General features: G+C 22.4%; 1 protein-coding gene across 1 annotated transcript; it reads left to right on the forward strand.

Annotated features, from left to right (window-relative positions):
* The first annotated feature begins 7061 nt into the window (after positions 1-7061).
* Positions 7062-17295, forward strand: LOC114125224 (PDF receptor). Its single transcript, XM_027988770.2, has 10 exons — positions 7062-7131; positions 10098-10198; positions 10578-10685; positions 11168-11307; positions 11379-11482; positions 14002-14212; positions 14283-14579; positions 14675-14766; positions 15647-15833; positions 16859-17295. Exons 2-10 carry the CDS (start codon positions 10126-10128, stop codon positions 16928-16930), a joined length of 1284 nt encoding a protein of 427 aa, XP_027844571.1. The 5' UTR covers positions 7062-7131; positions 10098-10125; the 3' UTR covers positions 16931-17295.
* The last annotated feature ends 957 nt before the right edge of the window (positions 17296-18252 follow it).

The following is an 18252-nucleotide window of genomic DNA, read 5'->3' on the forward strand; positions in this document are numbered from 1 at the left end:
TTCAGATAAACAGAAGTGAGGTAGAGTGGAAGCAATATTTTTGGTTTACTACACCGTTCATCATCTAAGCTTTATATATATTTATTAATTTAATTAACATGAACGATTGGTTCGATATTCAATTTGTAGGTATTTACTTACAGAAATTCAGAGGAAACTAGTTTACTTAAAATGTTAATAAATTAAAAATGTATATTTTGGTTAAAAAATGGAAAACAAATTATGAATTATCAAAACTTCACGTGGTAATGATAAAAAATTATATAAAATAAATATTTTTAAAACGCACGCATTTATCAATAAAATAAGAACAAAATATTAAAATATAATGGATAGTAATGTGTTTTAATGATAAAATATCACTCTACGTGTATATTATATTACCATCCGTATATGATTGACGGACTTAGTTTTAAAGACGTATATTATATAATATTACAAACTGTTTGCTTCATTATTAATTAATTATAATTAATATTACGTACAACTTACGAGTGTTCATCATATACTGACAAGTTGTCACGACTATATTTTATATAGATTAATTAAACGCAGTTTATAAAGCTGAGAAAATTGTTTCTTAAAAATTGTCTTTTAAACACCTACCCTTGACTTCATAAAAGTTGCGATTAACACGACTATGTTATAAATCACATTAATTACCTATCTGTATGATAGTTACCATAAAAACAAAAAGGGACCGTTATTCCCTATTATCATATAAATTATAAAATAATGATCGGTGGACTGGGATCCTCACGGTTTGAGTTAATAAGTGTATATAGGGAATAGGGTAGCAATATAATATATATATTATATATATAGGCTGTACAATTTCTGACTTGTTTTGTGACAATTTCTCGCTATCCAATATAATTTTTAATGTGAAAATTCGAAACTTCTACAGTATTATACTTATTACTAATATTAAATAAATATTATTAAATATTACTTTTTTAAATTTGTGTTTCAATATACATTATTTATCCATAATTTAATTTTGATCAATTGTTTAAAAAAAAAAAAATAAAATAAAACTAATCAATTATATATAAAACAGTAATAACAGTATTATCGTTTTGATATTATTTGTAAAATCGTACAATTTTGTTTCATTTATATAATAATTAATTAATCACGTGATATAATTTATATTAGATTAATTTTAAATGCATCATGTCAATACAGATGTCAAAATGTTGGGACTTGCAAAAAAGGTTGGAGCCTGGGATACAATTGTATCCCAGCATCCATTATCAATTACCTAATGTTTATAGTAGTATGAATAATTGCCGATTTTTTTTTTTTTAATACGAGTATGTCATAATATGACTATTGATCAAATTAGTAATTACTATTATATAATTGTTTATTGATTTTTATTGTATGAGTATGACGCTATATTGTAAATAAAAACATAACTATACCACAAAGTATTCAATCGTTTTGCCCTCATATAAATAGCTAATAAATTATACCTAATAATTTTCTCATTAAATTGTGTTACTATAATTGTATTTATCTAAGGATTACAAAAATATTTTTCGTTAACTACTACTAAATACACCAATTTAATTTTATAAATATTCACTATTGATTTCCATATATATATATATATTTTTTTTAAATAAATAAAAAAAAGACATCGATCTATCATATACCTATATTATTATGTATGATATTTATAGAGTTGTAATTTGCTGATAAACTATAATTTTATTTGAAATGTTCAAATGTAAAACTTAATGAGTAGATTTTATTAAAAAAAAAATAATTTATTGTGGAATTTAATAATTTTTTTTTTAAATACCTAGGTACATATATTGAAGGTTTAATTTCATTATCACTTGTTTTTTTTTATTATTATTATTAAATTCTGGTTTTCAATAAATTTAGATATTTTACATGTTTAATAGTACAAAAATCAAAAAGTTATTAATATTGAAAAATTATTATTATCCAAATTAAGTACTCTTACAAAAAAATATACATGCAAGTACTTACAAATACGTATAGTTGTAACGTACATATAACATGTATTATAAAGCAGAAAAGGGTACAATTACAGTACGCATCAGCAGTTGGGTATACGTATCTACTACATTGCATGCACAACTCATAGCAAAAAAGTACATTGCTCAATGCTCATTGTTATTATACTTTTGAAAGCAATACCCAATAACTATCACAATCATCAAACTATTTCAATCTTAGTTTCCTTTAGAGGGTAGTAAAAATGATGAATATTATGTGATAATAGAGTTGTAATCAATACATACTTTTTGGCGCATTTAAAAACAGAATAATACTTTTTAAGTTAAACACTCATTTCCTCAAAAAGTTGTTATGTTTTTAGAATTTTTTTTTTCGATAATTTTAGGTCAGTATTTATTACAACATTATAACATTTAAATTAACTTTATTGAACTTAAATTTATAATTTTAAACTTTAAAATAAAATATTATTCTGAGAATCTTTAATAAATAAGATAGTTAATTAATTTTAACTCAGTTAAACTTTTAGTATTTAAAGTTTATATGGATAAAGTGGTATGGTAAAGAAGTACTCTATAAAAAGCTGGTTTACTATAATGTTCATCTAAACATTAAATACTTATAACTAATTAAATTATCATTTGAAGTTTGGTTTTATACATTGAAATTCTCAGGAAAATATTCTACTCAGAATATGAATTAAAAACATAGAAATGAAAATTTTTTTTCTAGAGACATTCAAGTTCAAATTTAGATGAATCTGGATTATTTACAAACCACGAATAATCATTTTTTTTTTTTAAATCATAAATATTATTGTGACTTAAAAATGTAACATATATTTTTATTTATTATACGTAACGACATTTTCAAAATATTTCAATTCATTTTAAGCCTATTTATACCGAATAACGACTACGGTGTAATCGTAAAATAAATTACTATAGTAGCAAGTTAATATTATAAAATATATTTAGTAGTTAGTAATATAGACTGATAAACTCTATAGTTAAAATCTTTTTCAAATGCAATCAGTATACCTATTTAACTTTACTGCAGAAGATTGAACAGTTAACCTTTTTTGTATTTAGTTTTATGATAGTAAAATTTTAAAACATCATTTCTTTTCTAACTAGGTTTTTTAAAGATTTATTTGAATAGTTTATTTTGAAGTTATGAATAATATAATGATAATAATAATTGAATATTGTTGTCTTGACTTTTTTTTTTTTAATTTTCTTTGATAATTTTTAGGTATATTGTTGTATTTTAGTCCATAAAAAATATAAACTTGTGATGTTAAGAACAAAAATAAATTAATGAAGTAATATAATTTACATTACATAGTTGAATGAATAATTTATTTTGAAAATAATGTAAAATTGTAATCATAAATATTTATTCGATTCAACCAGAATTTCATCAGGTGATAGAAGTATTACACTGCAAAATTCAAATCATAAAATAAATCGTATAAGTTAGCAAAATTACTACTGGATATTGTTTAATCGAAAATTCAAACCAATTTCAGTTTTTATTTTTTTTTTATATATATTTCATATGCTTTTTATTTTTTATGCGTATTAATGTATTATGAGTTATAGATTTATTATAAAATTAATTGTAAATGTAGCAAATTTTATGGCAAAGACCTCTCACTTGCATCTCATCCCCTAGACTGAAATTATTTTCGTTTAAACAGGTATTATTTTTTATCACAATGTTACAACTTTATTGATATTATAGAGGTAGGTACGCATAATAATTAATTAGTAATTAGTAATATAATCATGACAATAAAATAAAACATTTTATTCAACAAAATGCATGTTTTCATTTAAAATAATATTATAATATATTTTATACATTTTCATTAAACAGTATGGGAGTATGTATGTTCATATATTGTATGTTGTACATGAACTACAGTTATTTTTCCATATATATATAATATATATATATTTTTAAATAGAAATATTAAATATTTTATAAAATAAATTCTCAGGAAGAATGGACAGTTCTTTATAACTTATTTTAGTAGATACCTTATATCAATTAGTTTGACAGATTCGTACAATTTTACTCTGTATTTACTTGTTAGTGTAACTAGTGGCCTAAGTATATTTTCAGCAGTACATCTCCATACAGATTTACTGATTGATATAAACTATATAGATAAAAATATAATATATATATATATATTATATGTATATACAATTCTCATGAAGTTTTTTGAAATAATTTTACTTATACTATTATACTATATAGTTTAAAACACATTTTGATGTTTAAAATATGTTAATTTCTACTCATATTATACTCAAATAATAAACCTTAATATCTATCTTTTGTTAGGTACTCTATACACTTTAGAATGATTTGGATTTTTAGTATCATTATTCACTATACATAGTTATAAATTGTCGAATCTCGAAATGGAAATTGTGTATTATTATACAACGAAAAAGCCATAAAGATTGTTTTATCATAATTTATTGTTATGTTTTAGATTTCATTTTTGTATACATTGATTTAATTTAAAAGATGCTTTTATATATATTGATTTCCGTGTTTATACGAAAACCATAAACATGTATCAGCTACATAAAATAAATATTGAACCATCCATTTCAAAATCACATAAATTAAAACTATTTAATAAACAAAATTGGCCCAAGTGCGCGGTGGAGTATGCCACAGTTTATTTGATATTTATTACCTACAGTTTTATTTAAAATTACCTTTAGCGTTCACTAATTTAAATAACTATTTGAAACTTTCTTTAATAATTCCAAAACTAAGTATTATATTTATTAACTTTTTATGGTTTACACCTTACGGTTTTAAAAGCTTTAACAAAATTTAAAAAACAACTGCAATTGTCCTATTAGTCCTATTAATACTATTAAGTGCATCGTAAATACATTTTTTGACAGATTTGTTCTAACTGTATTGTGAAATACTTATTTATTATTAAATATATTACTTAATTTTTTGGTTTGTTTTGAACATCTATGGTTTCTCCATACATTTTTAAGCATTTTATAAATTTATAAATTATTTATAATTTCATTTATTAGTTTTTGAATTATGCTATAAGAAACTAAATTAAATTTTATTTTAATAATATTGTTTGATGTTGCGGTTTTAAAATGTGTTGAACATTTTTAGATTCTCAGTGGAATAATGAATGTATTGATTTTACAACGATGTAAAATATTAAGAAAAAAAAACTTCTACTTCCTATACCCTATCTATTCAAATATTTTTAAATTATTAAGAATATCCATTTAAACAGGGATCTGTGATAGTAATTGTGTCCATTGATTTATCGATGTTTTACTTCAAAATAATATATGAAATATGAGAGGATAAAAAATCTCACATACAGAATAAATATTCTGTATAAGATATAAATGTATACTAAATGTTTTACCTAACTTATTGATGAGGTGAAATAACTAAAGAAAATAGTAATAAAAATAAAATGTACTGTAGGTAGCTGTTATAGATTCATAATAAATATAAATTTCATTTTGATTTGTATTCCATATCGATCACAACATATATTCATAAAAAAATCATATTGTGTCAAATTAAAATAATAGTATCGAGATAAACACTTTCATAATATCTTTCAATCATTGCGATTTTAATTAACATTTATTACTTTATAACATATTTCAAACTCTCATAAAATAGTTTTGATGTAATAAAGATATATTTTTAAAATGTTATATTATATTAATATATAGTGCATACAAGTCGCTTAAATAAACTAATTTCGCTAAAATTTGTTTAGTTTTTAATTAAATTTATATTTTCTTAATAAATTATGAAAAAAATCGAAAACATTCAATTTAAAACAATTTTTTTTTTTACATATTATTAGGTATTATATCACACTTAGTTGTAATTGTGTACCTACCTACTAAATTATTAACCACAGATACATTTGATGAACATTTTTCGTTAAATATTAGATAATTTCAATAAATTTATGGTCTATATGTATTGAACAACATTTTTTTTTTCGAGTATGTTTAATATTTCATGGTAGATGGTTCAATTTTTTTATGTAGCATTATCACATATAAATTAAAATAGATATACATTTTTGATTTTTATAATAGTTTCTTTGTAGTATTTTTTAATAAAAATTAATTTATTTGAATTTTATAGTAGTATAATATACTATAAAGTGCCAAGGTGGACAACGATAGAAAAGTAACTTTTGGGCTCAGGTGTATTCTGTTCGGCTTTTTTAGCAATGAGCTCTTAAGCGTTTTCATAATAATTGTTTTTTTTATTGAATTATTATCACATAAATCATCGTTATTTCTAAGTTTTATATAAAATAAAAATATGTTAAAAGTTTAGTATTTCTTCACTCTTAATAATTGATAAGTCTTATTATAATTTTAAAGTAGATTTTTATATAATGTATATTATTATAAGGAAATTATATTTTGTTTTATATGACAAATATTATGATATTATGAAAGTATTATGAATATTAATATTATGAAGTTATAGTAAGTTTTTATATTTCACAAAGTGAAAAACCAAACTAATGTTTATAATAATTATTATATTGATGTGTACTGTATATAGTATATTTAATATTTATTGTTTTAGTAATTTTCAGTAAATTCTAATGCCAATAGTCGCAATTTAATAAAACATTTTGAATACAATTTTTGAAAAATTCGTATGGTTAAAAATTTAACAATTGATTTTAAACAATATAATATTACATTAAGATTTATAAATAAAAATTTCCCAGTAATATTTCTGACAATAATTACAATTATGCCAATATTCACTGAGAATTAAATTTATTATAATATTGTTGATAAAATTAATCGATGTGTATTACTGATATATTAATAATAATCATAGTGCTTTAAAATACGCAATGCTGGTTAATAATTTCAATACTACTAATTTCTACCCTTATAGATAGCCGAAATAGAATTCAAATTAAACAGGTACCTATATACGTGGTTATGTAAAAAGTTTTAACCAATGAAACAACTGAAAGATGAATATGCGCATTTTAGTATTTTACTCACAATCACGCGGGACATTCAACTGTTATTGTGAAATAGTCATTCACGAACTTCGTAGTCCCAGGTAAGCACATTTTAACATATACATATTTTAGAAGTTAAATTCTGATGAATGCTTATTTTGCTCAATACCTACCTATCCATAATTTCATTTCTATATTTTATTTTAACGATAAATTTGTTTGACTTATTTAAATATTTTATATTGTTTTGAGTTGCGTACTAGCATCATATTTATCGTGTTTTATATTTTTTGGGAGAAATTTTCACATTGTAATAACATTAAAAAATAAGGATTTTAAATCAATGAATAACATTGATATATTATTTTTATTTTTAACTATTTTAATACCATTTTTAGTGTGCAGTCAGGTAAAGAGAAGTTAAATTATTGTTTGCTTAAGTTAATATTGAGATAAAGAATACAATAAAAACAATTTTAATTCAACACTTTTATTATATTATTTAGGAATAAAAATAATTTTATTTATTTAATACGAGATAAATATAATTTAAGTATTTCACAATTTATTAAACTACCTACTCAGTTAATTTTTAATTTGTTTCTCCGAAATAATATAGTAGTTAAGTTTTATAGTATTCATTGTATTGAATTAATTATTATAAATTCATGATGAACTTCATGTTTATAATTAAAGAAAATTTTTGTCTTTCTTATTTTTTAATAGATACTTTTTTATAAAAACATATCAGGTTGAAAAATTAAATATTTAAAAAAAAATATGATTTAAATTTTTATTATTCTATAATTGTATAATAAATTTATTACTTATCAATTTTTTTTAGAAACACAATTATAAAATTACTATGTTAATTATTTTTAAAATATTGTTTTGCATATCAATAGTTGGTTAACAATAATTTTTGATTAAACTACCTATTTTTGTTTTATTAATTCAAAATTGTAGTATATACCTACATTGTTTACTATTTTTTTTTATATTTCTATTCAAAATAATATTGATTTTATAATTATTTACATTTTTTCATTTATAAAATAAATTTATCCTTTAAAATTTTGATAGTTTGATTCTTATTATAAATATATATACTGGGTGATTTTATTTATCAAATTACGTTTAGTGTTTAAAAATTTGTTAATGTTTTGAAAAAAAAGTCGTACTAATATTTTATTAGTTATAAGTATTTAAAGTTTTGGTAAGCGGAGTAGTAGACCAACATTTTGAGTGGCATTCCTGTACCTCTCCACGCTGTTCACCTAAACTTTCAATACTTATTACTCATAAACTCTCTCCCGAATTACGATAATTATGTACCAAAATACTCCAAAAAATATTTTACTTCAAAATATGAAATTAAAATGTATCTAATCATTCAAAATAGTAAAAAAAACTTAAAATATATAACGTATAGAATTTTAATTTTGACTGGAAATTATGTAAAAAAACAATATTTCCAAAAAATAGATTTAAAAATATTGAAGTTTTTGATATACTATATATTATACATAGTATTTATATTATTGAAGTTGAAATTTTGGTCATTAAAACCAATAGTTGATTTTACAACTACCTACTTAATTCAGACAAAAGTTACGAAAAAATATATGGTGTACACGTTTCTTAAAGATTTGCTAACTCATCATTAAACACAAAAAATACCATGAGTAGACAAAGATTGTATAAAATCAACAAAGGTATATAAATCCACTACAAGAGCACTCGAAAAAGTTCAATAGGAGAAAAGAAAGTCAGGTACTCCTTACTCCTTGCTTAACCCTCGAGTACATTGGTATCATGCATTTTGATTAAAAAAAGTTACCAAATTACAATATACAAGTTTATATACAGATTACGGTCTTGAATTTGCTATAAATTTAACATTTATTCGAATTGAATTGTATGTATAATATAACAATACATATATATGTATATAATATATATAATAATAATATGTATACAATTTAATATATTGTATGGCATAATATATATGTATATAAATTCTTCAAACTTTTTGAAGATTTAATAATACTAACTAATATCACAGTATAAAAAACTCTGTTATTTGTTATCTATGTGTATTATAGAAATTATAATTATATATTATTATGAATCAAATCTTATCTATATGAATAGCTGATTGAAGTTATTTCATTTTTTTTAACGTGGTAGGTAAAAATATTTACACATACCTATTAATTTGTTTTAATATTATATTTGTGATATTTAAGGTTTCCTGTTATTGTGGTTTTTTTGTAAAAAAAACAACTCTGTTTTTATACTAAATTTGAAGTAGACGTAATTAAATTTGTATTTTGTAGTCAGTTGACACTCAACACTATTGCTGTCTTAACAATAGTAGTCTGTTATCATAGGTGGAAAGTTCATATGGAATACATAAACCAATTTATAGTTTTTTTTTTTTCAAAATAAATAACTACCTGTCGAACTTGCTGATATTTTAATACAACTTAACCACGTGTTAAATCATAACGTTTATATGTCCAAACATAATATTATACTACGTATCGTATGTAAAACAGTTATTTATGTATAAAACATAATATGTATATAAAGCGTTTGAGGTTAAAAAATATATGTAAATATTTTTCATATATTTTATTTATAAATCCTAACAGTAATTTATTGAATTTTTAGTATCGTCTATACATTTTAAATAGTGTTCTTTAAAAAATAATATTTTAAAGGTTTTATGTATAAACTATGAGTATTTATGTTTATTATTTTTGAAAATATTTACGATTAATGTATAAATCAGAAATAACAGTACTCAATAAAAACGCAAGCCGCAGTAGTACATGCTATTAAAATGCCTATACAAGACGCCGTTTGTATTTCTAAAATAATTAATTAACACACACCTAATAATAATTTTTTATATTTTGTTCAACGTTTATTTTTGTATGGAATTTCTTGATGTATCAATAATACATTTATTATTTATAAAATTTTTTAACCTTTTTTTTTTCGTTAGAGAATTCTTTTAATTGTATTTACTATTTGGATAATAATTGGTTTTTTATTACAGATTAAAATAAATTTGCGATTATTAAAAAATGAATAGGATGACAACCAATATTCTAACTTCATGTGATTCTAATTCATCGTATAACTTAATTACTTCCAATGGTAAGTATTATGAAGTTCAATGTACTTTAAAATAATAAAACTATTTGTTAACAAAATGTGTTATTGCTAAGTTTTATTGCTTAATTTATAACTTTTTACGAGTATAAACATACATTAAGAGGCGTTAATAACTTATGTTTAAATTTTGGGATACATATTATAATTTATCAGTCACTGGTTCAGTAGCTTATCATTTCAACTTTCTTATGATTTATTACATATAATTTAATAATTGGTATTATATTGATTTAAAGTTTTAACATTGTCTATATAAAAATTATTTATGATATTATTTAATTAAATTTGGTAATTTTTTTTTTAATTTTTGGTATAGTATTTGTTTAGTATTGGGTACTTAGCATCTTAAATTTTGTTTCAGATAAATTCTGTAATTGGTTCTATGATGAGAAAACTTGTTGGCCAATTGCGAAAGCCAATACCAATGTATCCCAACCATGTCCAAAAGAACAAGGCTTTGACAAAATGAGTACCTACTTATTAATATTATACTAATTTTTAAATTTCATGTTTATCAAATATTTTCTTTATATGTCAAAATTAATTATCAGTTTTAGTTCTGAATTAGTATCTAATTTTGATAATAATAAAAATACTAAAATTATTTAATGAGGTATCTATTAAATTTTGCTAGGATACTTTATACGATTTGGCTAAAATATTACAAAAATTAATCAAATTTAAATAATGTTTTAATAAATTGTCAGATAATATCAGTTCTAATTACTAACTAACAATTAAGTATTTTTAGTAAAATAATGAGTAGGTAATAACCATATAATATTCTATTATAAATACTAGGAATCAAAAACGAGAAAGTTTTTTCTATACACTTAAAATATCCAAATATTAATTTATTGTAATTATTGATTCAACATCGTTTTTCTTTTGTTTAAATCATTAAAATTCAAAATTATGTGATGTGTTGATAACTATTTTGTATTATTTTAGAGATGGCTTACAAATATTGTACAGAAGACGGAAATTGGGAAAATGTAACAAATTTGTTTGGATCAACTGATTATAGTAGCTGTTATACTCCAGAACTAACAGAGATGCTAGAAAAACTTGGTTCAGACTATGATACAAAAGTAGAATCAGATAATTTATAGTTAATATTAGTTATTTATCAGTTATTTCAAGTTGATTTTGTTTTTTAAAGCGAAAACTCAATATTGCTATTAACACTGGAGTAATTGAAGTAGTCGGATGTCTAGTATCTATCATTTCATTGATCATATCATTATGTATTTTCATCAGGCATAAGTAAGTACATATAAGTTGCTTCTAGAATATATCATATTAACTAGCTGATTTTGCACAGCATTGTCCGTGACAAATTAAACACCGGTGGATTTAACCCTTTTTAAATTTCGTTAAATGTAAACTGATCAGATTTTTAATAAGGTTATTTAATTTACCTTCACTAAATATAAAATATTTACGAATATTAAATCATATCTAACCTTATGATTAGTTATTATTAACTATGTTTTTAACATTGTAACCAATGTAACAATATTATAATATGAATAAAAAAATTAAAGATTTTCGTGAGCAAACTATGTTTAATATTTGTATGTTGAAGAGTAAAATGTAAGTAATAAAAAGTAGGGGTGGACATGAAATCCGAATATGACCATCACTAATAAAAAGTAGTTTATAACACTACGAATCTTACTGAATCTACATTTTCATGGAAATAAGTCAAAAATATTTGCGTAATGGTCATCCGTTTTATGCATACAATTGTACATAAATCCTACAAGGTATTATCTGTGACAAATTAAATAATGCAAGTACATTTACCTGTTTCAATCTAGTTATAGCTTATTATAGTATATAGTCGTATAGATAAATTAAACAATTGTTGAACGTTATTTTTCAAAATCACTTTAATTACGAAATACAATAATGCACGCTCACACCAATCTATATGACTATATTGCTAATGAAAAAGTGGTATGTATGGTTTTAAAATATACGATTATAATGTTATTGGAAAATATGTTTTATTAAACCATTAAACACTCTATGCCTATTTTTTTTTTTTTTTTTTTTTTGAGTTAAAATCTCATTCTAAGAAGTGCAACCAATTATACGAGTATCTACCATAATAAGGGATTAGGAACCTCAGGTCCCAGACGTCTGAGAGTAACTCCTATATAATACAATAGCACACCATTAAATCTAACCTATATAATCCAAAGTTGATTATAAATTGTAATAACGTACAAATTTGACACTATTTACTTCGCAACAAGTTTCATGTTTTCAATTCGTTAAAAACACGGTCGAGTTACTGTAAAATAATATGCGAGTGTACAAAATATGTATGTATATTATACATTTGTCACATGTATGTGTGCTCGTGTATCTAATCACATTTTAAATACATTTTGACTATCTAAATTTAAAGAAAAGATCTAAGGCATGTAACAATAATAATATTTATTTATCCATAGACGTAGTGTTCAAATTTATCTTCAAATACTCTACCAATGTTGCTAGGATTTTATAATGATGCATATACTTTAATAATGTTTTTCTTTTTCATGATTTTTTTTTTCTTAAGCATTAAAATTGACCAGTTTTGAAACAAATAATACATAATACAAATTATGTTATTTATTTACTAATGTATTAAGGTAGTACTTTAACTTTTCGAACTTTTCAACTGTTTCAAAATGTGTTAATCGAAAAAACGCATTAAACAAAAAAAAAAAACAATCATTGTAAAACTAATAATAGGTTTTTCACTTACACTTCAATCTCAATGTTGTAAACTTTGAATATCAACAGAGTAATATGGTGTAATGGTGTTAAGGTTTTACATTTATATTATATTTTGAATATGTTTAAATATTTTTAAATAATATCAAATATGGCTACCTATTAACTATAATTAATTATAATTTATTTATAATTATATATCAATAAATCACAATAATGCAGGTGGTCTTTATTACGCGAATAATAATAATTAATAAGTCTTTATTATTTTAAATAAATTAAGTATTCAATTATTTGTATTAATAAGGCTATTTATGTTTCTATGTTTTAATACTTGTATAAATGTATTACAATAATGTGTCTCTAAGAATATTCCCTTAATCCGGTAGTTTCTTAAAAAAAAAAAAAAAATAAAATAATAATAATAATAAATAAATATACGTGTACGAGTTGAGCAGTATTAGAGAAACAATAATTTATAAATGTATTTTATTACACATCAATTGGCTAATATTTTGTATCAACTAACATATTATTAATAAGCAATATTTTAGATGATAATATTGATTATAGGACTATAGAAGTATCGTTTTTCGTTATTTTGTTTATCATATTTAAAAATTTGTGTTCATTGTTCAGATTTCACAGACTTATAAACATTTTTTAACGAAATTTGCCACATAAATTGGCAATAATAAAAAAAAAAAATCGAGTGTTGGTTATTTCATTGAGAAAAAATATATAAATGGAATAAAATATATTTCAGTTTATACACTACAAATCACAGTATTCTTTTAAAAATGATACAAAATGATCATACATTTAATTAAAAATGGAAAGTTGAAACGTATGAAGAATATTTAAAAAAAAATTAAAATGTTCTTGATAAATTCACATTATTGTTATAATTTCGGAAAATTTCGCCAGGAATTTTTCTCGGGAATTTGAATTTCATTAGTTGTATATGTACAATATTCATATTGTATATGTTGTACATGTTTAATTATATAAGTAGTAAAAATACAAAAATATCGATTTTTATTTTATTACAGGGGTTTATTAGAACAGAGGTTCAAGATACACATGAATTTATTTGTTGCTTTATCACTACAAATGTTCATCAAACTAATTTTAAATATTGATAAACTGGATTTATTCAAAACAAAAAAATACCATTCGAATGTAACTTGTCTTGTGGACTGTAATAACCAGATCCGTTTAGTGAAAGATGACGACAATTGGTTTTTTGGAATTATGTATACAGTAAGTATAAATATATTGATTATTGATTCTTATTAAAATTATTGTATTGGAGTCTTTTTTTTTGTTTTAGCCAATAATTTGTGAGGGTAGTCAAGTCGTACTGGAATGGTCAAAAACTGCTAGTTTTATGTGGATGTACAACGAAGGAGTATATCTATATAGAATTATAAAATCTAGAGTCTTAAGAATAAATTCTATAAATTTTCGTATGTATCTATTTGGTTGGGGTTTACCAGCTTTGATGACGTCTGTATGGTTATTGGTAACAATGGTTTATTACAAAAAATCGTCTAGTGTCTGTTGGTGGGGCTACAGTTTATTACCCTTTTTTTGGATCCTTGAAGGACCTCGTATGATAATTATCGTAGTAAGTTTAGATTTAATGAGCTATTAGTGGCTTATCACTCAATATTTATTAATAACTCGATAAAATTAATTTTATTTTACATTCTATAATACTAGGTAAATTTCATTATATTAATCATTGTATTGAGAGAGCTGTTGAAGAAAATTAAATCAAAATTATCACCGTCCAATGAATTGGATATCATAAGGTACAACCTAATATATTTTTACACTTTAAATTTTAGTATAAAGTAGTCAAACATATGATCAGTTTTTAAATGTTCAAAATATTTTACACAGGTTTTTATAAATACGTAATTATGTAATTAATTTTTTTTTAAATTAATTACTTAGATTACCTAGGTACTAATACGGTACAACGAGAAACCTTTTTACTTAAGTTAATATTATTTTTATTTTTATTTTTTAGATATCTATACTATCAATTGAATATTTTTACAAGCTTCAATTTATATTATTATATTCAACAGTTTTAATTACTGATTAATGGGTGGATTTTTAATAAAGAAATTATGTATTTTATAATACCTACATCATTTTACGATACCTAGTTTAAACATTTAACTTTTTGATGAAATGTAGAATTATATGATTTTGGATAAATATTTAATATATATTTACAAAAAATTGAGTTTTGCAAAAAATAATAAAAAGGATTTGTAATTAGCATTTTTAAATTAAATTTATTATTAAATAACTTACATCATATTATTTTAAAATAAGGTATACAGTTCTTCAAGAAATGTTTTTCTTTCACAAATAACTGTAACTTAGTTATAAGTAAGTAGTATTACCATTGAATGAAGTTTAATAACCTAATTTATAATTTATATTTTACAATGATATTATCTACAATATTTTTAATAATTTAAGTAGATAGCAGATAACCATCATGTTAATAGAATACCTAATGTTACTACTTACTTTAATAATTTAATATTATATTAAGCAAATTATGCCAAGTGTAATTTTAAAGACAAAATAATGAGAACATTTAAAAACGAGATCCTATTTTAAAACTTTTTTTTATCTTCTGTATATTAATATTGATTTTGTTTTGTATCATAGAAAAGTATCCAAAGCAGCCATAGCTCTTGTCCCTTTACTTGGGATCACAAACTTTATATTAGTTATATTACCTGAACCACATTCGAAAAGTCCTGAATTATTTGCTTTTTGGTCATATTCCGCACATATATTACACTCATTCCAGGGCTTAATGGTGTCAATATTATATTGCTTTATGAATAAAGAAGTAAGTACTTTAAAATATAAGAAAAATAATAGCTATAATAGCTGGTAATAATTTTTTTATTTACTTCAATCATAACATTTGAGATTCATAATTAAAATATTTTTTTAAATGTATTTAAGTACAAATAAACAAATTATCCAAAATATCGATATTATTATTAAAATTATTTAAAAAAAAATACATTATGTTGTGTGTCATGTATGTGTAATGTATAAAATCATTTAAACTTTTATTTGCTTAATGTAAACTGTATCGGAATACCTGCAGTGAATATAAGTACAAATGGGTAAAATATTTATAAACCTTAAACTAAAGTCATATAAATTGTCAAGTTATATTTTAAGGGTTTCAGAACAGGCTATTTAGTATTTACTCAGGGAAAAATTAAGTAAATTTATAATTCTGTCTTGTGGCTGTCAATCGGAAGAAATAAACTCAAACTATTTAAATATTAAATTATACAATAAGTAAAATAACTTATTTTTTTATAATTTTTTTTTACTTAATTTAAAGAAAGAAAACTTTATTCAGGTTATAATGAATTTTGATCTTTGAAGTAATTTTAAATAACATCAGACAAATAAATTTCAAAATATTCAAAAATTAGAAGCATGTGTCGTATATTAAAACTTTATCGTAATCTGTGTAATAAATAAGAACTCTTTATAATACATTTAATATTATTCGGTAATCGTTAGCTATAGTATTCATCATACATCCAAATGATTACAAATGTATGATAAAAAAAATTTGGAAAAATATGGTAGACCCGGTACTATTCTGGTTACGTTATTTTAATACATAATTAAAGCAATATTAAAACAATATAAACCCTTATGGATGTATCTTTATGTTTTTATATGACTATAAGTACATAATAATTTAGGTACTAACTACTACAGAGTATAATCAATATATACATAAAAATATCATTTTTATTATCGTTTATAGATTTATTTATTATTGTTAATATAATACAATATACTATTGATTGGTTATTAACTAAATCATGATCATTGTTACAGATTAAAAAGTCGTTTGATAAACGAATGATGCTCCAAAAATCACGACGAAATTTCGAAATGGAAATGACATAATTTATTTAAAACTTAGAATATTACGATCTTGTTTTATAAATATAATTTTTTTTTTTATAATAACAATATTATATTCTTGGTTTTTGGTGTTTAACTGTTGTGTGCACTATAAACATATACTATAAAAATATGGTTTATGATAATTTAAGATAGGTATTTAAAAGTAAAATAATTGCTTAAACTAGGTATATGGGTTGTACACAATATATGGTTTTTACATTATTTCAATAATAAAAGTATTTTATTTATAATTTTAAATAATTTTTTTTTAAGAACATAATCAATTGTAATATAATGTTACAATATTACTAATATTGTACTAAAATCAAGTATTATTAAAAAAATATATATAATAAAAAGTGTAATTTACTTATTATCATAAAACAAAATCAAAGTGATTAACTTTTAAAAATCGGTGAGTATAGAAAATTCAATATAATAGGTTTTTAATATGCAATGACAATGTTTATTTATTAATGAATGTATTGATTTTATAATAATGTTGTTTTTTTATATCTGTTATTGACTTTTGATATGTTTTTAACTACATCATATCATAAGTACTAATAAGAATTATTATATTTTTTAATATTCTTATAAGTAAGTTTATGTATACACTATACACATATACTTTAATTAGTATAATATATATCCCCCCAGGGGAAACACTACATGTGTTACGGGTATAGCGAACCCGGGGCCCCGAGCTCCTCTCCTCCCTAGGCAAGGAAGGTTGATCGTAGGGCTAACAACCCTACATCGGAAAACACTCCAAATGTCAAGAAACCACAAAACAGGCCTCGGATATAGAAGAGAACTGGACAAAGACTGGAATCGGAAAACTTCATCAAAATTGAGACTTGGAATATTAGAACTTTAAATAAACTGGGTGCGTTACAATGTATGCTGGACGCTACCCAAAATTACAATATTGCTATACTAGCTTTACAAGAGGTTAGTTGGCTTGGTGAAGGAAACATAAAAAAGGATGATAAAACAATTTTCTATAGTGGTAACAGAAACGGAAAGTACAAAAATGGAGTAGGATTTGTAGTAAATGAGCCTATTTTACCACATGTTAAAAAATTTCAAGCAATAAGTGAACGCATATGCTACATACGGTTAATGGGATACATCTTTGACGTAGTATTATAGTAATAATTAACTGCTACGCACCAACGGAGGAAAAAGGAGAGGATACCAAAGAAAGTTTTTACGAAGAACTAGATACCCAATTAATGTGTCAAAATTGTACTTGGAGACTTAAATGCTAAAGGGGGAAGAGAGGAGATGTACCAACAAACCCTGGATCGAGAAAGTCT

The sequence above is a fragment of the Aphis gossypii genome, chromosome 1 (genome assembly GCF_020184175.1).
Source record: "Aphis gossypii isolate Hap1 chromosome 1, ASM2018417v2, whole genome shotgun sequence".
Taxonomy (NCBI): domain Eukaryota; kingdom Metazoa; phylum Arthropoda; class Insecta; order Hemiptera; family Aphididae; genus Aphis; species Aphis gossypii.